At 38.0% G+C, this 21,485-nt stretch overlaps 3 protein-coding genes across 3 annotated transcripts; 1 reads left to right on the top strand and 2 right to left on the bottom strand.

Moving 5' to 3' along the window:
• Positions 1-173: 173 nt before the first annotated feature.
• LOC120424056 (uncharacterized) lies at positions 174-7,644 on the top strand. Its single transcript, XM_039588077.2, has 6 exons — positions 174-321; positions 391-736; positions 5,631-5,637; positions 5,925-6,057; positions 6,160-6,320; positions 7,561-7,644. Exons 2-6 carry the CDS (start codon positions 408-410, stop codon positions 7,627-7,629), a joined length of 699 nt encoding a protein of 232 aa, XP_039444011.1. The 5' UTR covers positions 174-321; positions 391-407; the 3' UTR covers positions 7,630-7,644.
• A 111-nt stretch (positions 7,645-7,755) lies between these two features.
• LOC120424045 (uncharacterized) lies at positions 7,756-8,329 on the bottom strand. The gene is made up of 2 exons (XM_039588067.2): positions 8,130-8,329; positions 7,756-8,039 (listed from the first exon to the last, which is right to left on the bottom strand). Exons 1-2 carry the CDS (start codon positions 8,248-8,250, stop codon positions 7,849-7,851), a joined length of 312 nt encoding a protein of 103 aa, XP_039444001.1. The 5' UTR covers positions 8,251-8,329; the 3' UTR covers positions 7,756-7,848.
• Positions 8,330-8,724: 395 nt separating this feature from the next.
• LOC120424044 (non-specific lipid-transfer protein-like 1) lies at positions 8,725-9,219 on the bottom strand. Its single transcript, XM_039588066.2, has 2 exons — positions 9,063-9,219; positions 8,725-9,001 (listed from the first exon to the last, which is right to left on the bottom strand). Exons 1-2 carry the CDS (start codon positions 9,187-9,189, stop codon positions 8,811-8,813), a joined length of 318 nt encoding a protein of 105 aa, XP_039444000.1. The 5' UTR covers positions 9,190-9,219; the 3' UTR covers positions 8,725-8,810.
• Positions 9,220-21,485: the final 12,266 nt, after the last annotated feature.

Genomic DNA, 21,485 nt, shown 5'->3' on the forward strand with positions numbered 1-21,485 from the left:
AGCAGCATCGGCCGTCGGCCGGCGATCCCTCTTACTAACCCTAACAAAAGAGGTTAGTGACTGAGTGAGAATCCCGCACGCAAACGCAATCGCCAAAGTGGACGTTTGTATGCGGCGGTGGCGGTAGCAGAGGAAAACATTCGCATTGTACACTAATCTATCGAATTAAGCCCCGACAGCAGCAGTAGCAGTGGCGTTCGGTAGTGTGAACTCTGATAACGACAGCCAGCAATGGGAATTGCCCCTTTTGCTTGGTTTCCCGGGGAGGGGTTAAATAGGAACGCCGTCCCGTCGGAAGCCATCAGTTTCAAGCTGTCCAAGGTAAGTGAAGCATCGTGTTCTTTTTGGGGGGAAAGTGATTTATCAACGCAGAAATTCGTCTTTTTGCAGAACCCCCCGCCATCACCATGTCTCTGAAGTCCGACGAAGTTTTCGCCAAGATCGCCAAGCGGCTGGAGAACATCGACCCGGCCAACCGCCAGGTGCAGCAGGTCTACAAGTTCCGCATCACCAAGGACGGCAAGGTCGTCAAGAACTGGGTCATGGATCTGAAGGCCGTCAAGCTGACCGAGTCGGACGGAGACGCCGAGGCCACCCTGATCATGGACGATGAGATCATGTTCGCGATCGGAACCGGTGCCATGCCCGCCAAGGACGCGATGGCCCAGGACAAGATGGAGGTCGAGGGACAGGTTGAGCTGATCTTCCTGCTGGAGCCGTTCATTGCGTCGCTGAAGTAAAGCGTTGATTGCAAGCCAAGTCATGTGCCATCCTAAGTCCTAAATCCAATCGTGTCGTAACTTATTTGTAAATCAATCATTTTGTTTTAAATGCCTTCAGCGCAAGAATGTCGGTGCCATTAAAACACTTTTTGTAAAGTATCAAACTTTTTTCAATGTCCATTCAGTATCCGAAATGACCCATGTGGGGGAATTCCTCAACACGAGCTCCTATTTGATACAAATTACTCAGAAAAAATAATCAGATGAATTAAAAGTGGATGTGATTCATGTTTAAGAGATTTATTAAAACACTTTTGGTACATGATATATCATGTTTAAATTTTCCTGTGTCGACCACTTTTCAGAGAAGATCCCTGGAACAAAAAACTGCTAGATTCCCTAAAAGATATACCGATATTCTTTGGATTTTTTTTTATTTTGGATGAAACTGTGTCCATGTATTTTACCACTTTTCTTATTTGTTTGTCCATACAAGCCCCATATAATTTTGTGCATTTAAGAAAATCTGTATCTAGAGAAGGCATTTTCTGATCGATTTAACTCTTTAAAACATTTACCCATTAAATTCAACGTTTCACACAAAAACAAAAATATTGCGCAAGATAATCGTTTCTGAAAATTATCATTTTTGGATATGTTTTAGATGACAAAAATGCCATCTTTTGAACTTGGACATAAGCTGATCAAAATTCATTTGGCAGTTTTGTCATTTTTTGAAAAACCATGATTAAAAAAAATGTGGAAAAAGTCGATGATAGCTGTAAAATTAAATTTGCAATCGAAAAGAACTTTCCCTTAAATTTCGATATCGTGCACAGTTTGTGCCGGGACCGTGGTGTAGGGGTAAGTGATTTCGAGACGAGATTTGTCTGATCATGCCTTCGTCGGACGGGGAAGTAAATGTTGGCCCGGTCTAACCTAGAGGTTAGGTCGTTAGCTCAGTCCAGGTGTAGGAGTCGTCTCCCTGGGTCCTGCCTCGGTAGAGGCGCTGGTAGGCAGATGGACTCACAATCCAAAGATCGTCAGTTCGATTCGATTCGATTTGTAAAAAGCGGTTTGCAATGGAGCATTTCCATTCGAGCAGTTTTTGCTTTTTTCTACAATGTATTCCTTATGGGAAAACTGTCATTTCTACCACTCAAATCGGGTGCTCCACTGCCTCAACAATCAAGCCTTCAGACACCTAGTTTCGAGTAGGAATCTCGTAATCGCGAACGCCAAGGCAATGCTGTAGAGCGAATAATTTAATTTTGATTTGATTTTTGCACAGTTTTCGATTTTTTTTCTATTAAACATTGATTTTTTGTCAGATTTTTGAATATTGTAGAAGACCAAAAAGGTTTATTTTGCGCATGAAACTTCAACTTCAACTTTTTTTTCACTCTCTTCTGGCAGCTACTGCAGAAAGGATTGAGGTAAGCGTCGCGACGCTCATGCAACTGGTTGCTACTAATATGTTCTGCTCTTTTCATTAAAAACAATTGCAATATTAGAAAAAACAAACCTAATATTTTTATAATGATAAATCATGTTTTGTATACATACCTTTTTTCAGTCCTGGTTTGGGCTACACTGTTTTAGACAAGGGTCCTGATTTTCGGTTCAATGATCAGAAATCACTCACTCATCGTCCAACGAATCTTTGCCGACTTTAGCGCACTACCATTCGCGAGCGAACACGACTCGCTAGCTGCCAGCGTCTTTTGCTTTACACAGAGATACAAATTCTTCGTGAATTTCTTTGCCTACTCCGTCCGTCGACCCGAGTCAGAAACGAATATGTTCAAAGAGAGAATCTAACAAATACCAACGTGGCGCTCTTTTGGCCTGCACGACCAGAGTTTGCCGTAAATTTGTATTTGGCATGGTGGAAATTACTGTCAAATGTGTGTTTGAGGATTTGTTATCAACAAAATTGCAAAATATGTGTGATAACAATGATTTTAAGCAACTTTATAAATAATCAAAACACTATTTTGAGTCGGCTTTGAGTGACATACACAGCAAAAAATTTCTGTGTAAAATCGCATGCAAAAGCATGCACATCACCTTTGTGAGAAAAAGCATGTGATATTGTATGAGAAAACGTGTACACAAAAAGCATGTACCGAAGAAAAAAAAATCAGGTCTGCTCACCCCAAAAATAACATCAATCCGGCGAGAGTCATATTCAGATTACCAAGGCGCGCCCCAACCCACTCGGCTATTTCGCCGCTATGAAAATAGTCGGATCAATGCCAATGTAACAGTAGGTTTTCCGTACGTCGTATACTGTGTTAACTGCATACGATGTATGGGGAACCTACAGCTACATCGGTGAAGATCCAACTATTTTCATAGCGGCGAAATAGCCGAGTGGGTTGGGGCGCTGACCTGGTAATCTGAATATGACTCTCGCAGGATTGATGTTATTTTTGGGGTGAGCAGACCTGATTTTTTTTCTTCGGTACATGCTTTTTGTGTACACGTTTTCTCATACAATATTACATGCTTTTTCTCACAAAGGTGATGTGCATGCTTTTGCATGCGATTTTACCATCGGATTTTTTGCTGTGTAGCGCAATCATAGGTCTCTCTGAGCCATTCGCTGTACTACCTGATTGGAGTGAGAGGGAGAGCGAAAGAGAGAGTATTCAGTAGCGATTGGTGTGGAAGCGACAAACAGTAGGAATGAATCAGAGCAGTTTGGCGTCGCGTTCGATTTGTACTCACGAGTGAAAGAGTCTGTTTTGAGCAATCAAGTACCTTGGTTTTAGATGAATAAAAAAGCAAATGTTGATCAAAATTTGGTTGCCATTTGTTAATGTTTTTTTTAATGGATACCGTTACCAAATCGTCACTTGTGTGCTATCTTGTGACACGTCTTCTGTAAAAAGCTAGGACGTGCCACAAGATAGCACATAAGCGACGAAATGTAAAAATCGTCTCGAAGAAAAAAATCCCTAATTTATTTACAATTCAAATCGAATTTGCAATCATAAAGCACTGTAATGTTTTTAACGTTTAAAAGTGCCTGTTTTGAAAAATGTTCAATAATTCAAAATTTTCCCAAGGAACAATAAAACAAACTTTACGAAAGTGTCTCAATTGTTAAGGTTGAACTTATAATGCAAAAATTTACACGATTACAGATGCATTTACTGTAAAAATTACTTAATTTCCCGTTTCCTGTACCGTTTTTTAAAAGTCGATCGAGCTAATTTAATTAAGGCTTACAAGTCAGTCAGATGGAGCGACTGCGTTGAATCATAGATTTATTGAGCGTCTAGACCTCCGGGGAATGTCAATTGATCAATTTAGGTTCTGCTAGTAAAATACTGTTCGGCTACTTGCAACTGCCTTCACACTGTGAAGATTCGCCGATGTCACAAAAAATAAATGTCTATTTCTGTTTAAACAGCCGGTAAAATGAGAATTTACCAAATGTGGATAAATGACAATATTGAAAAAACCCGATTTAATATCACCAGAGGTGAAATAGAGCCTTTCTTACAAAATGATGAAACTCTGACAAATATATTGGTGCAATTAATTTTTCAGAAACAAAATGATACCACCTAGTGAGAATTTGAGCTAAAGCTTCGAATATTTTAGGCTAAACCTCGAATAACTTTTTTTTTTTAATTTCAGAAGTACATTATGGGTCGCAAGGTATTAAAATTCAATTAGGAAAAACATATTGGATTGACATTATAAGAAAAATATAAAGGGTACTCAGTCTTTAATGTTAGTCTATGATTAACTTAAAAAAATATGTATCGCTATTGCACTTTGTCGATCTATTATGAGAACCAAAAAGAACACTTTCACGCGCAGCGTAAAACGCGCAAGCGTAAATGTGCTGGCGGTTATGCTTCGACTTAACGACTTGTCGAACTTTCGAGCGAGAACGTGCCAGGACTTCGAATTTGATGTTCAGTATATGATTCTGTATAAAACCAAAAATTTAATGGGAAAAAATAGGGTAAAAATAAGACGAAAAACACTAATATGGCTATATCTCTAGAAATACATTTTGGAAAAGCTTCAAATTTTGGGCCCAAGCAGTTTATGGCGCATGTTTTCGAATGGCTTTTTGTTTGAAACTGAATTATTTTAATTTGATAGTGTTATCTGTAAAATAGTTCAAAAAATACCTCTAAGAATGGCTTTGACGGCTACAAATCTGAAATATTACGAGCGGTTTTCAAATGATGGAAGACACATATTTTTAAGAGCGGATACAGACATCACTCAAGTATTTCAGAAAAAGAGCTCTCAAAAATCAGACTTTGAGTTCCGGGTTTCGGGCCAAAATTCAATCGAAAGAGCGCATTTAAACCTTCAATTTAGTAATAGGATTTTTTTCTGGGACGATTCCTCGCCGCGCACGATTTTTTTAAGATTTCTGAGAAAAGTGTTTTTCCAAAAGCAAACCTTAAACCTTTCTTTTGTAAGAAAGGCAAAAATATTGCAGATTCATGGTGCTTGAACGTCATTTATCATTTAAATTGATAACTAAAGTACTAAAGTCTAGTTTTTGTCAATTTAATATTTTTGTCTAATTTCCAACAAACAAGAAAGTTAACTTTTCTAGCTTTCGAGAGTTCATTGTATATTTCTATAATTCAATATTTATTTATTTTTTTATTTGATTGAAAACATGGTTTACGGAACCTCCTTCAGTAATCAATTAATAAACAAGTGGCCTGGCACGCGGAGGCCACACAAGCTGACAATTACCATCTGTGCGTTCGTAGTTGAACGAAGGAAAAATATCCAATTTTGCTCCAAGCATCAGCTCGAGTCTTCTATCCAGCTAAACTCCAAACGAAGTCAGTATCGATCGAGATCTTCGACGGATCGGACTGTTCTAGATTTTGCTTTCCCCACAAGTGCAGTTTAAAGATCAAAGGTTAGTGTGAGATTCAAAGTTTGAAATCGCCCAAGAGTTATACTATCCGCATAGCACAAGCTTGATTCTAGACACCAAGCGACTCCACCGTTTTACTCATCCAAATTGTGTTAACCCAAAAGTCGGTCCGATTTAGTCTAATCAGTGTTATCAGTGTTTCATTATCTCCCAGCAAGGTTTTGATCGTTGCAACGCGATAAATTTCTTTAGCACCTTATTTTACTGGTGCCATAAAATTCACCTCAAAAAATAAATCACAATTTAATGACACATTTCTCAACCCTCAGATGTCCCTAAAATCTGATCTCATCTGGGACAAACTGAACGATCGTCTAGCTCAAATTGACCCCACCAATCGCACCTTTAAGGTGATTTTGTTGGTTCACCTTCAAAAAGATGCAGCGACCGTGAAAAGTGTTGGTGAGTCATTTCCACTTCCAGCTGTGAAAATTACGACCTCACTTAATCATACCCCTCCAATTTGTTTGTTTGCTTGTTTATTCCGATGTGTATTGTAAACAGTGCTCGATTTTGACTCGCTAAAGATTGTGGAAATCGAACGGGGTGCATCCGGTTCGGGAGAGTATTCTGCTGGACGATTCGAGGCCACGGTCGCGATCGATGATGAGGACTTTTTCAAGGTGGCCACCAAGGAGGTGACTTTCAAGGAACTGATTGAACAGGTTGAGTATGGTTTTTTCCCCATGTAGCAAAAAGTTAGCAGTTTAGACTGAGACAAGTTTAGTTTGCAATATGTTTTCATATTGCTGTCTTTAAAGAACCTTTAAGGCATTTTCGAAACTCTAGAAAAATTAGATCTGCTAAGGAGTTTCAAGTGGAAGTGTAAATTAAGTGGTGATATGTGTGTTAGAATTGGTTAAAAGGAGAAATTTACACTGAAATCATCCTTTTTATTAAACATTATTATAATTTATTTTTGGATTAGCCTTAAACTTTGTATGGTCCTTGCCTGTGACCGTTTGTGTCGTTGATTCGTCAATACAAGTTTCCATACGAATAATTGAAGCTTTCTAAACATTATTTTTCTTGTGAATTCTGCTAAAACTCTCAACCAAACCACAATTCTTTTTCTTTATTTAATCAAATGTTTTACTTCATGATTAAATGTTAAAATCGGGTTTCAAATCGAAAAAATACTTCGATGAAAAATCGAAAAAAAATCCAAGCTCGTCTAGAGGCGGGGTTGGGTTGTAGAGGGTTAAATACATCTTTTTTTTTGCATTTTTTTTAACAATTTATCTTTTTTTATCAAGAGTGCCCATCAGGGTGAGTTCGTTTTTCAAAAAGTTCTCGGATCAAGTTTTAGTATGATTCCCCTTGTAGGGCATGCCCATAGGGACTTTCATGCCAAATATCAGCTCATTTGGTTGTAAACTGGCTGCGCGCATCAGGCTTAAAGATTGCATGGGAATTACTATGGGAAATTGGAACTTTTTGTTCAAACGCTTCTACAGGTCTGGGAAAATCACGCGCCAACTTCTGGTATGGTCAGGCCTAAAGGGAATGGTCTGGAGAACACTTTTTCCGAAGATAGCATATGGATTCGTTGTCCCTAGACCTGGCGCATCGGCAAACAATCCGATGTCTCCGGAATCAACGGTTTTCCCTCAAAAAGCATCTAATTTTCCTTAGCATGCTATGAAAGCTCGATGAACACCGCGACGCCATACGTCAGGTAGCTACCACGTGCTCATAACTTGAAAACCCGTCGAAATGGCCTAAAGAACTTTATGAAAAGTGACGTAGCCTGGTTTTAAATCTTTATGATGCCTAAACATTTGTGAATAAATTCATAAATTGATTCTTGATGTTGACAAAACTTCGCCCTTAACACAATCTGGTAAGCCTAGCCTAAAGCACTGAAAGTTTATTCAAAGTTTTTTTTTGTTTTTTTTTTTACAGGATAAAGCAAAGGTAACCGGCAACAAGGGAGCTTTCATCACGCTGGATGAAAAGTTTCGCAAAAAGTGAATAAATAAATAACCAAAAATAGCGGCGATCTTTCGAACAAGATAATTTTACTGTATGATTTCCGAAATTTCTCGAATGTTTGATTTGAAGTTTCAAAATACTCGAACTGGGATTCTTAAAACAATATTCTCTTATTTAAAAAATCAGACAACCTTTATTCCTCCAACATCTACACATCACTCAATACACACAGTTCCAAGAGCCAAACCTCATTCCGCTTTAGATAACCTCAGCCAACTTGGCGGCCAGCGCGGCATCACCGCTAACCTGGATCTTGCCTTGCTTCAGGCCGTCCCCGATGGTCAGGGTCTTGCCGCTGATCGCAACCAGATCCTCCAGGGCCAGCACGACGGTCACGTCCGGAGAGGCAGCCGGTCCCTTCTCCACCTTAAGCTGCTTCAGGTCCACAGCTGCAAAAGGTCGAAGAATTTTGGTTCGTTATCAATTTGGGAAATTTTTTTTTTTTTCGATCGAGGTTCACTGATGTAGATAGCACTCACTCCACTGCTCGACGCCGGCGCCGGTGTTGACGTCCAGCTGGAACACGCCCAGAACCTTGCGGGGTCCGTTCGGGTCGACGGCGGCCACGCGGGTCTTGATGCGCTCGATGACCTGATCCATGATTTAAGGGGGGTGGTGAAGAAAACGGACGACCTGTGTAACCGCGACGTGAACTACAATCGAACTGATGGCCAATCCTAGACCAATCAGTCATATTTATAGGACCAATTGTAAGAGATTAAAGCGGGTTGGTATTGCTAAACGACTGTTCGAAACAGTCGAAATCTTATCTCTTTGACTCAGCTGTTTGATACACAGAGCTGACAAGGCGAAATTTCCACAAGAAATTGCAGCCTTGTTCAGTTCTACGTCCAATCTGGAGGTTGTTAACTCAACAACCAAAGATTCTCTGTAAATACACACTGATTGTTGCAGTTTCGTTTGTTTCCACGTTGAGGCTGATGCAGTTGTAAACTTACCCCGTGTTATCTCATCCATCGTAGACCACTTGTACTGAAGAAATGATTAATGCTAGAGTCCAACGGTTGAACTTGATAAGACTCGGGAGATTCTCGAAACTTGCATAACACAAACTTTGTTCCCAAAACTTAACAATTTATTCGACTTTGCATCCTTAAACCTACATCTTCCATAAACCAATTCCGAGAGTTGCGACAGATTTAGATGGCATCGACCAGCGCCTGGAACAGCGCCTCGTCACCGCTCATCTTGACCTTGCCCTGGCCGACGGCATCGTGCACCGAGATGGCCTTCGTGCCGACCGCGATAAAGTCCTCGTCCTTCAGGTTGATCACGACGTCGGCACCGGCGGCCTTGCCATCGTACACTTTCAGGTCCTTCAGGTCAACCACTGAAGATCAAGATTATTTTTTAGAAAATTCTAAAGAGAGTTAACGAATTCTTAAACTCACCCAACTCGTGAACACCATCAGCAGCTTCGATGTTCAGCTGGAACACTCCCAGAACCTTGCGCGGTCCGTTGGCGTCGATTCCGGCCACGCGGGCCTTGATCTTCTCGATGACGGCGTCGCACTTCATGGTGATTTCGGGGTGAAGTTGTTTCTGGGTAAGATCTGATGAACGAGTGGTGGCCAACTTCGGATGTTTCGGATGTTTTTATAGAAAAAAAAAAAAGCTTATCACGGTACAGACCAACGGTGAAGTCTAGTCGGTTAGCCTTAACGCTGAGTTTATCCTTAATCCAAAGCTTTACTCGTGCGGTCGTCATGATGCAACGGTTAAGTTGGGTTAACAATAATTATTGTTGAGGATTAACAGAACCCGCATACGGTTTTTGAAAAATTTTACGTTTAAAAAAAACGTTTTCAGTAAATGATTTTTGTAATTTTTGAGGTAAGTTGCTCCATCCTGCATTTTTCGTGAGTCTTTTTGTAATATCTTAGGCTATTTTCTCAAAAAATTTGAACGAAAAAAAATCGTGGGCTCCCCCTCAAATTTGACTTTTAAACTAAAAAAAAAAAACAGAAAATCTCATAAAAGTGGCGTGTTGTTTTCGTTCAGTGTATTTTTTCGGAAAGTCCGTCAAATTTCCTTCAAGTTTGTCTTTGACAACTTTTTGATACGATGCAACGGCTTCGAGGAACAGAAATATTTAAATTCCGAATTACAAAAATATTTAAAACACTTACGCCCTTCTCAAATGTCATTATCGAGTGAAACTGGCTCCATATACACAAAAAAAAACTTATATAAGCGTAGGATAACATGTCTACAAAGTTTCACTAAAATCGGAGAGGGTCAAGAAAAAAGTACCTAAAAAAATCCTGTTTTGGGCTGGAAATGCTCTCACGCTTTTAAGTGCTCCATAAGCTGTTGTCCCTATTCAGACTGTAGTTTCGATTCGCCCAGTTGACGGTAAGAGTGTAACTACACAGAGTAATCCAGAGGGAGCACTGGCATTTCAATCATGGTTGCGTTACGCGGTACATCGTGGTACATCCCCCCTTCAGCAAAACTTTTGCTTGTCGTAGCGCTCGAAGCAAACTGACATTTGAGGCGTTACTTTTTCAAGCGTTGAGATCTAAGAGCTCTTTGGTTCAGATGACTTCTATTAACTGTCAAAGTTTTTCACATTTCTGAAATCAACAATGTGAATTTTCTGAAGGCGATAAATTTAATCATAAAGAATGCATGTGATATTTTCAGGACGATTACTCTGTGGTAACTATTTTATTCTGACTTTTCCTCATCACTTACAACTTACAGATACAAGATACACGAGATACAAATTTTCAAATATTTACATACTGTCAGTGGGGGTGACTATGGGTCAAAAAACGATACACCTCTCGTAATTTCTTAATAATAAAAACAATTTAAATAACATTGAAAATCTTTCAACGTAGAATTGTTCTTAGATAGTTTACTAACAATTTCCCAAAATATGGTGGAATTTGATGAACTCTACCTAAAATGCCAATCGTTTGAAAATGACCCAATCTCACCCCGTTAGAGGGGGTGGCATTGGGTCCAGGGTTGTTACGGAGAAGTCGAAAATAATCCGCGCCGTTCCAAAATCCAAACATACATACATTTAATAAAAAAAATATTTTTTTCATGAAATAATATTCAATAAATACAATTTTAAATCCAAAATAGCCTCATTAGGCCGAATCTGAGAACGCAGAACCTTAAAACGCCAAAAATAATATGGACAAATAACCAGAGAGCAAAGCCATAACAATTATTTTGGCAAAACAAGTAATCAAAAATAGAAATTAAAATATTTTGAAATTAGGACATAAAAAATAAATAAAATTCAAATCCAATGATTTTAAAAAATATAAAAAAAATCACAAAGTTGAGCTTAAAAAAATCACAAATCTGAAGCTTTTATCATTTAAATGCAAATCATACTCGAAAGTTGTATTATTTTTCTTCTCAAAATTTCTCTAACAAAACTATCAGATATTCTGTAATCTATGATGATAAATTGTAGCATCTGAGAATTTAAAAATTCTGTAGTTTTTCTTTTTTCAAAAGTCCAGAATTTGAGAATTCTGCAGTTTTGTTTGTGAAGTTTGTGAATTTAAAAATTTAGGAATTAAAGAATTTATAAGTTTTGGTTCCATTGATTTTTTCGAATTCTATATTTTAATTTTTACTTTTTTAATTCTTAATTTTTTTTGTATTTTTGAACACCAGATTTTTTGAGATTTGTATTTTAGATATTTAAATTTGAAAATAAGAAATTTGGGATTTTTTTAGTTTATGAATACATTTTTTTTAATTTTTTGGAAAAAAGTTTAGAATTTTTTGAATTTCTGATACTTTGAATTTTGAATGTTGGAGCTTTAATTTTTGAATATTCTGATCATTTCCCAAGAATATTTAAGTTTAGAAAAAAAAATCATTCTACGGCTAAAATCCAATCATAAATCAAAAAGCGGAAAGCCACCTTTTGTTACTTCAAGTCAAGTTCATAGTTGGGATTTGACCACAGTACGCCTACCAGAACATGTCCCAATAATCATTTTTGTCTCCCCAATGCCTATATCTTCGGGAACAGCTTGAAATATGGTTCACAAGATTAAAAATTGAATATATCCAGTATAAAAAAGCAATTAAATATTCCGAGTTGTGTTGAGTGTAAGAATAAATTTATTTAAGAAATCTGTAACAAAAATAATCTCTTCTTGAAGATTATTTCGACGTTTCTTATTTAGAAATAACAAACATTTTTGGAAGAAAATTCAATTTTGTTTCAGTAACGAGAAATCGATGTTTTTGCTCTAAAAAAACAATTATCGTTATTCCTGATAATATTTCCATAACAAGGCTGGCACAAATTTTAATTAAAATTACTCAAATACAAAGATATGGTAAAAACAAATCTTCCACCGTGTTTCGTATAGACATGGCAAAAATATTAAAAATTGATTTTTGAGAGGTAATATTAGGCCAAAAACGTACCTCTACTTTAGACAGCTGCCAAAATAACAGGATTTGATCTAGGAACGAGATTTTTTAAGCTAAGTCATTTAAAGATGTCCCCTACACAACCCAAGAATTTTGATATCCATATTCATGGGCTTTGCTCTGATATGTTATTGCCCACTTCGAAGGTTCCCTGGGGGGAAATCCGGAACCGGTTCCGGAGTGGCCAGGATCCATGATTTTTTTTTTCCTGTTTGAGTATTAAGACACGGAATCCTGATTACAAGGACTATTGTATCGTGTTACCCATTTTTACTGTTATTAAGCATTCCAGATCTATAACACAGTTCCTATTGAGAGGAATAGTGCTGTTCAATCCAGATGCTGTAAACTCCATTCCTTGTGCCTTGTGCGCTATGTATCGCTAGAACCGCGGTGACAATTTTTTCGTGTCATTTTTCAAGCTCTTCCCAGCAGCTATTATTTGCCGCGCGGGGTCTTGTAAAGACAATTGTCTTTTTGCGGTGCTACTTTTGCGGTGTTCCCTTTGCTCTGATCTGGACAAAGCGACTGGACTGCAGTGCAATACCGATCGGCTGGGCATTATTTACATGCGAAGACACGAGGAAAGTATTTTGGGAAGAGGCGCAAAGGAATATCCCAAGATTGATCACATGCTAGAAGAGCACGTGAAGCAACCGTTTTATACTCATACGGTTGCTGCTACCTCTGAACTTAAACCTAAGGCTGCCACCCTGAGAAAAACCCATGACTTTCCGCTTATGAGGCGAAACCCGTAACCATTCGGCCACAGGAGGTTGGCATCCATGGCATCCATGAATTTACCTCAATTTGACTTTTCTGAGTTGGTCATTCAAAATCATGAAGTACCCATATTGCCTATGTTTGATCGGATTCGATACGGGTTAGTATCAAAACACCAAAAGTACGTTGTTTATCGACCACCCAGTTTCTTTGGATGACCCACAAAAAGTTCATATTTTCACCAAACATTCTCCAAGATGTGTACAACAATTGATTGAAAGGGTTTTACGATATCTTAAATCCAAACATTATTAAAAATCAAACGGTGAAAAAAATAAACCTATGTGACAAAGTTAATCTCCCCTTAACAGAATTTAGTTTCATTGAGAAGAACCTGAGAAATGGTAAAATCCGTAAAAAATCACTTTGAGCCAATCTCACCCAGACCCAGACCTAATGTCACCCCCATGGTGACACAGACAGCTGCCAAAGTTGTGTGTATGATTAATAATGCAAAATATATTCGTTGGTCATAGATAGAAATGAAATCCATTTCCAGTTTTCGTGGAGAAATTACTCTAATATACTGATTAGAATAGTATCGACGATAGTATCCTACACGTCGTGATTCCTTATAGAGAAATGAAAATCACAATTAGGGGAAAGTGGGGCAAGTGTAACAAGCTAAGGAAATGCTCGTTATAACCCATTAAAAACCTTAAAAAATCTGTCGGATTTTTTAGAATCATCTTATTCCAGGTCTTGACTGAGACTTTGATAGAACAAGTTTTTTTTTTCAAATCTGTTTTTCAATAAAAAAAAATGATTTGAAATTTTTTGATTTTCCGTACGTTCTACTCAACTAGTGGGGCAAGACGAACAACCCGTTGGGGCAAGAGGAACAATGCATGAAACAACATGCTAATTTACTAACAATTGAACTGTTATCACTTAGATACATCAGATTAGAATGTATTTGAAACGTTTCTTTCATTTTAAGATTAAAAAATAATATTTTGCTAAAAATTTTACCGTTTTTAGGAAAAAAAAATTACATAGATGATAAATAGTAAATTTTCATGATATCATTATATCGTGTATGGACATTCTTTTACAATTGTTCATCAGTTTTTAAGTACTTTTATGTATTTTTTCACAATTAAATAAGTTGCTGCAGTAATTCGTAATTTTTTCCATACTAAAAATCCATATGGTACATTTGCCCCACCTGAACAAGATATTATAAAAGCTGGGACGGGACGGCTGGATAGAGTCTTCTTTTTGAGTGTTTACGTTTGTATTCTTCTTCTGTTTTTTGCAAGAAAATTCGTGTTCGAAAACAAACATCAAGCAATCTGTGATTCAGATAGCTTGACAATTCAAATTTTCTTGATGATGTTTTTCAAATCAGTGCTCAAGCATGTGGATGACTTGTTGTTTAGTTTCTCCTCGCAGATTTTTTTTTGAATTTGGCTGTTAAAATTTGCGGTTGGACGTGGGTGGAGAATCCTGAGTTTATATTCCATCGTTTTACGGTGGATCCGTTCATAAGGAGCTGCCGGTTACAAATTACTTGAAATGGTTGGCAAATCAAAGATGAGTCAAAAAATGTTCACTTCTTCAATTTTTAATGTGTTTTTTATATGAAAGATTTTTAATTTTCATTTGGATGTGAAAAATGCAATACGATTTAAACGCGTTTTCTTACTTCAATCTAAAAAAAATCCTAAAAAGCCTGCAAGCGAGCCTGCAAGTCATTAAATGGGAGGGGAGATTTTTTTTTGATCTTCTCCTGTCGTTGTCCCGTTACGCAAAGAAAGTAAATAAATTTTTCCCAGTTCCCCAAAGAGGAGCACGTCGAATTCAACGGCAATTTTTACTCAACATTAAAGAAAGTTAACATTCCTTAGGTCGCACGCCCTAAGGTGTCAGAATCGAAAGAAATGGCTGGCAAAAATTCAAATTTGTTCCAATTTATTCATTTCAAAGAGCATAAAAGTTTGTTTTTCAATTTGTGGCAATGTGTTGAAATAAAAAAGTGCGAGAAAAATCAAATAGGCTAAACTGTGGCCATTATTTTTGTTTGCTTTTTAAATCCAGTTCTACAATGTTGTTTCTTCACGCCACATTTTAATTTCATGGGAAGCACAGCTTTAATATTGTTCAATCTAGATGACATTTCTATGTAACGCGCAAAAAAAAATAACAATAGTTTTAAATGGGCAAAAAGAATATGACGCCAACATTTCAAAAAGCATCATGTACAAACCATGCGTTTTGAGAAAACCGCATTTGAATGTTGAGCATCCATTTTCAATTCCCATTTTAATATAAAAGCAAAATAAGATATTCTAATAATAACAAACGATGAAAAACGTTGCTTTTATTGATACTTGATCATCCAAATTCAATAAAACATTATATCCGTCGTTTTATTTAAGAAAAACAAACATAACTCCTTTTGAAATCACCAACGTCGATATCACCCTGCTGTCATTGAGGGGAGCGCTTTGTTATGATTCGTTTTTCTTCGCCGAATGTACATGGCGCTTTGTTCATGATGCTTTTTTTTCGTCATTAGGTTCATGTAGTCTTTTGTTTGACAGGTTGACAGGGCTATATAAACAGGGACTGCTGATGGCAGAGATTTTGTTTATGTTACTTTATTTAAAATCATGATTAAACAGACTTTACTGATGTAAATTTTGCTCATTTTTGGTGGAGAGGTAGCTTATTAGGAGTACTTTTAGAATATGCAATAACCCAGAAAGTGTCAAAATGTACATGATGCCTTTTGAAATGTTACCGTCGAATAGTCGGTTCATGAAATGTATTGTTTTTTAAAATGAAAATGCTGATAAGTCAACATTCGGTGTACGATAGAAATAAATGCCTTTCGATTGAAAATATTTTAATCAATCTATTAATGCAATTTACAATTATTTGTGAAATTGATTTAAATTTGTTTTATTTTTTTTCAACTCAAATTACAATACTTCTCATTTTCTCCTCATAAGAAAGGACTGGTTTAGGTTGACAGAAGCGGCCATGTTGAAAGTGGTTTAGTTTGACAATAGGTTTTTTTCTCTTTGTTTATCCCATCCCAGTATAAAAGCTCTCTACAAAAATAACCAAAAGTTAGGGGAAATATACCTATGTTCAGCCTATTAAGCCGCGATTCTTGATTTCTTTAAGAATTTCTCAGCAATTTCCAATTAAATCATCAAGTTTCTATGTTCATTGGAAAGAGCAACTCTTCCTGAACATTTTAATATAAAATAATATGAACTTCAGTTATTTAATCTATTTATAAAATCATTTTTAATTCACTCCATCAAATTTGTATATTCAGCCTAATCAACCTATTATAATCACTCCCAGATACCTATTCTAATCAACGCCTTTTTAGCACCACTACAAAGAAAATGTGCATGAAAGCCATAATTTCGAATTGCAAAGAGCCTGTGAAAACTGAGACAGTTTTAAAATTTGTTTTCAAAATGACCGTTATTTTGGAAATAATAAAGGCTATATTTTTCCCAAAATCAAGCAGCGTAATTTTAACAGAACTGCAGTCTTTCGCATTCGCATTCGCATTCGCATTCGCATGGAGATGGTGATCTTAGCGGGTTGCAGACTGGATTTCGTCATGTTTGTGTGATGATTATCCAGCCCAGGTTGCTTAGAAATTGATTGAAAGGAATTAAAACCAATTCTACCAGGACAGGACAGTCAGCACCATGAAAGCCATCCATTGCCGGCCGCTCCCATCTCCACCATTCACCGGGGCAGGAATAAGGATTAGGAGCACGGGAAGTGTTGATGCTGAACTTACTTAGAAAAAGGTAGCGAAACCGCAGGCTCTTTTTCCCAGCCCTATTGTGGAACTCGATCAAACTGACCGTTTGATCAAATTTGATTGAATTTAAACAACAGAGCTGCGTAAGCATCGCGTGGAGTTGGTAGTTGTGATGGGTAAAGGTCTGGGATTCGCCCTAAGCAAGCGATACGACCATTAAAAACCACATTTCCTATTTGTGCTCGAAGGCTTCTAAACAGCTAGGAATGATTTTTAGAATGACCAAATATTTTCGCGACGTCAATTGCCTAAAAATTCTCTATCTTTCCTTAGTTCGCTCCACCCTAGAGTACGGTTCAGTTGTGTGGGCTCCTTATTACCATAATGACATTGGACGAATCGAAGCGATCCAACGTAAATTTACAAGATTTGCTTTAAGACATCTTGGTGAGTGTCCAAATTACGAAACTCGTTGCTCTATGCTCCACCTTGATCCTTTGAGTGTTCGTAGAGAAGCTGCTAAAGCCTTTTTTGTTGCTGACCTTTTCCGATCAAACATCAACTGTCCTTTTCTAACGAGTGAACTGAACGTCAACATTAGACGCCGGGTGCTTCGCTCACACTCTTTTCTCGTTATACCTGGAGCCCGTACAAATTATGCCTTCAATGAACCTGTTTCTAGTATGTGCAGGGTTTTTGAACGTTGTTACCCCTTTTTCGATTTCCATTTGTCTCGTCCCCGTCTGAAGCACGATATTTTTAATTATCTCAGGGAAGCATATGTGTTTTGACAAAGGTTTAGACCGGTTTATTTTTAGTTAGTTTTATTTATTTATTTATTTATTTATTTATTTTTACCATTGTGCTAGTTTAGTTTGTTAGCTTAAGTTTGATTGTATATATCCTCTATGTCATTTGGATTGTAAAATCTGTTGATAATAAAAAAGTAAGAGGTTTTGTGCCTATTTGAGAAGGACCCATCGGTAGGCGTTCCACTCAAACGGGCTTTTCCCTCATATAAAACAAAATAAAACATTGGCATAAGTGAGGTAAGAGGGTAAGTTATTATTCTCAAGGCAGACTATCGGAAGCTGCTGTTGAGACTGTTCCCGTTTACATTTTATAAATTAAATCTTTTATAAGATTGAAAATTTACCCTCAAGGCAAGCAATCGGATGCTGCTGTTGAGAAAATTTAAAGTTTAGCTGATGGAGTTTTTATTTACTTAAGTGTTCTTTCTTAGACAGCCGGCTGCGGAAAGATCGAACAAAATTATATTATATCAGATTGATTTCAGCATAGCGATTCGAATATTCCGAGATATTATCCGATTTTACACGACAAGTTTGATCACGCTTATGAAGTTAAATGTGCAAATTTCTTCAAATAGGTTTAAAGAGGAAAAATATATTAATATAAACATCAAACCGAAAAACTATTTAATATGTTAGAAAGAGCTAAATTAGCCGACGGTAATGCAAAAAGTCTCACGTCCCCGAGAGATATCGCGCTTCGCGGTGAAAATCATTCGAATATACGATAAAACGCGACTTTTCGTGGGGGTATTCCGTACCGTGATTTTTCGTGCGATTCCTTAAAAATGCTGTAAAAAATGTTTTATCACATTCATACCTTAACAAAAAATTTTTTTTTTCTCACACACATGCCATTTGATGAGCCGGATCAATAAATATATTCCTATCATAGAACATTCATGGATATAATATGTTGAAAATGTGCAATTGATGTTCACAATTAATTAAAATAAAATAAAAAAAAGAAAAATTCTTTTTGGGCAGAAAATCAATCTTTACGTCAAGAATTGTTTATATATTATGAATCATCGATAAATTTGAAAATTTTTAATGTGCATCACTGATCAGTTGATCCGGCTCAACTTTTGGACACACACTCACACTCACACATAAAATATTCCTATTGGAATTTTCTCACCGGATTTAAGCACTTGATGATGATTCATCTCAGAAGATCGGCGACACCCGAATACCAACACCTGGAGCCAGCTGCCAAACCTAGGTACTTCCTAATGTTCGGCAACTGCAACACGAAGCTCGGCGCTCTTCCTCATACCGCCGCACAAAGAGCCCCCGTCTACCCCACGGATGGTTGGAGTCATCGACTGACCACACCATTACACTTACAATCTGTCTGTGCTTGTATCTTAGCACGACTACACACACTCTCTCTTTAAGACAGGCAGACACTACACACAAACGCATGTTCGCTCCTTCTGCTCTCCTCTTCAACAACACACACTCACACCTCTGCTCCAGAATGCTCTCGACCACGATTGGTTTCTTCTCTTTTCCTCCAATTACACGAATACCACTGAGAACCAACAGCACCAATACTATTTGGCTCACTTCCCCTCCTCTCACTGAATAAACTCGCGGTTTGGCCGAAAAAAACATGGCCGTCAAGCAAAAATTGCCTCTTCCACAAATTATAACACAGAATTATCGGATAATATTCGCAAAATTCGAGAAAACTCCTTCACGACGGCACGAACCAATGATTCACACAGCACTTAACAGAGCACCCGAGGTGGTACTTTGCGTTTTTCACGCGTAAAATCGATTTAAAAAAACGAGCAATTAACAAACGTGACCGAGCCGCGCAACACTCTCACTCTCCTTCCCCATTGGTCATTTTAACAGAACTGCAGTCTTGGGTAAAAAGGGACAAAAATGAATGCAATTTAATATATATTACAAAAAGAGCATGGAAATATACTTAAATACTATTAAAGCGAAAATTTAGAAAATCAATTCAAAAGGTCCATATTTATGGGGGTCGAAGGATTCCGATCTTTTTGAACAGTTGAAATCGAACACAGCCACAGCACTTAAAACAATGAAAATCGTTCTAACCACTTGTTCGAAATTGACACCTTGATACCCATGTTCAAGAAAAGATTGAATATGCTGTACAAAATTTAATTATTTTATAAGTGCTCGGGAGTATACTGCCTTAATTGTCATATGTAGTTTTTTGACGATTTTGAGTTTTAGACATTTTTATGTTTAGTTCAACGTAAACTTAAAGAAAAAGACACACAATCTAGTACTTTATTCGCAAACCCATTAAAAACAACATCAAGTCTGTCCAATCGTTGTACTTCTACGCAAAATTGTCCCACCATGTTTTTTTTCGCAAACTCATCGGCTTTACGAACTTGATTCTGATTCTGCTGGTGGTGTAGGTTCTGGGGCCGCCTCCGGGCGGGTCAGTCTCGAGGAACGTCAAGTTTAACCCCGGTGCAGCGAATGCACTCATGTTGCTGGTGCTGTTGGTGGCGTAGGTTCTGGAGCCGCCACCGGGCGGTTTGATCTCGAGGAACGTCTTACACTCACGTTGCTGATTCTGCTGGTGGAGTATGTTGTTCCGGGGCCGCCTCCGGGCGGGTTAGTCTTGAGGAACGTCAGGTTCAACCCCGGTGCAGCGAATGCACTCATGTTGCTGGTTCTCGTGGTGGCGTAGATTCCCGGACCGCCTCCGGGCGGGTTGGTTTCAAGGAACATCGCGTTCTCCTCATTGCAGATCGCGTTCTCCCGTTGCAGATTCTGCTGGTGGAGTATGTTGTTCCGGGGCCGCCGCCGGGTGGGTTAGTCTTGAGGAACGAAACGAAGTTGACTTTATAGCTGTCGGCCACCATTGCTGGTACCAACCACTAGTGTCTTCCTTTTAATCGACAAGGACAAGGACTTTACACAAAGAATTTTAGAGCGCCCGCCGCGGGATTCGAACCGGCGACCTCTGGATTGTGAGTCCAGTGCGCGGTCCGATTGATCCACACGGGCGGGACTTGAGGAACGTCAGGTTTAACCCCGGTGCAGCGAATGCACTCATGTTGCTTGTTCTCTTGGTGGCGTAGGTTCCCGGACCGCCTCCGGGCGGATTGTTCTCGAGGAACGTCGCGTTCTCCTCCAAAGCGCCGATGTCGTCATGTGATCTGGCAGTCATTGGTTGTTTTTTGTTTTTTCCAAATCCAGAGGGGTTTCTTCGGGTTCTGGAACAAAAGATTTATAAAATTTTAATATTTGCTGCAAAATTACCTTTTTTTTTTAACTCACCAGAAATAAAAAAAAAACAAGCCACGACGATTTTCACAATGTTGACACTGCTGAACTGTCAACCAATTTTACAAAGGGTCTAATCAGTTTTCAAGTTGAAAATGACGCATGAGTTGCCAGATTCGTGGCAAACTTGGGTTGCATGGAAGGAAAAGATTTAGGAGTCATAGAAAAACAAGAAAAATAATGTGTTATCGTTTGGCAACACTGCCAATGTGTTAGTGTTTGTGCCAGCTTGGAGGAGTGCCGAAGTTTGATGAAAATACAATTGCAGCTATTGTTTTTGAATAATTTTTAAAGTGAATTTTCTTACTAAAAACTAACATTTTCATGAAAAAAGATATTTCAGTGTCAATGTGGAAATGATTTTTTAAACGTTAGCGTCGAAAAAAGTTGTGAAGTGTGTTAAAAAAAAAGAGAAATAATGAAACCAAAATGATGTGTTCCAAAAGACTGTGCCTAAGCGATCAGAAGTTATTTTCAAACCTGCCTAAGCGATGCTTTCCAGACAGAGGAAAAATCGATCAAAATCATGTTTTTCGCTAATTTTAGTTAAAATAGCTTACTTTTGGCCCTAAAACATTTACCAGACTGCGTGCTTACTCGTCTTTAATCGTTTGGTTGGTATATTACAGTGAAAACCCAATTTTTGAAGCTGTAATCGAGCAACAAACTCTCCATATGGCGAAGATATGTGTTTGATTAGAATACATATATTTCCCCTAAATCATACTTTATAATAGGTCCACTCATTGGTAGGGACACTACTGATCTAGGAA

This window comes from Culex pipiens, chromosome 1 (genome assembly GCF_016801865.2).
Source record: "Culex pipiens pallens isolate TS chromosome 1, TS_CPP_V2, whole genome shotgun sequence".
Lineage (NCBI taxonomy): Eukaryota > Metazoa > Arthropoda > Insecta > Diptera > Culicidae > Culex > Culex pipiens.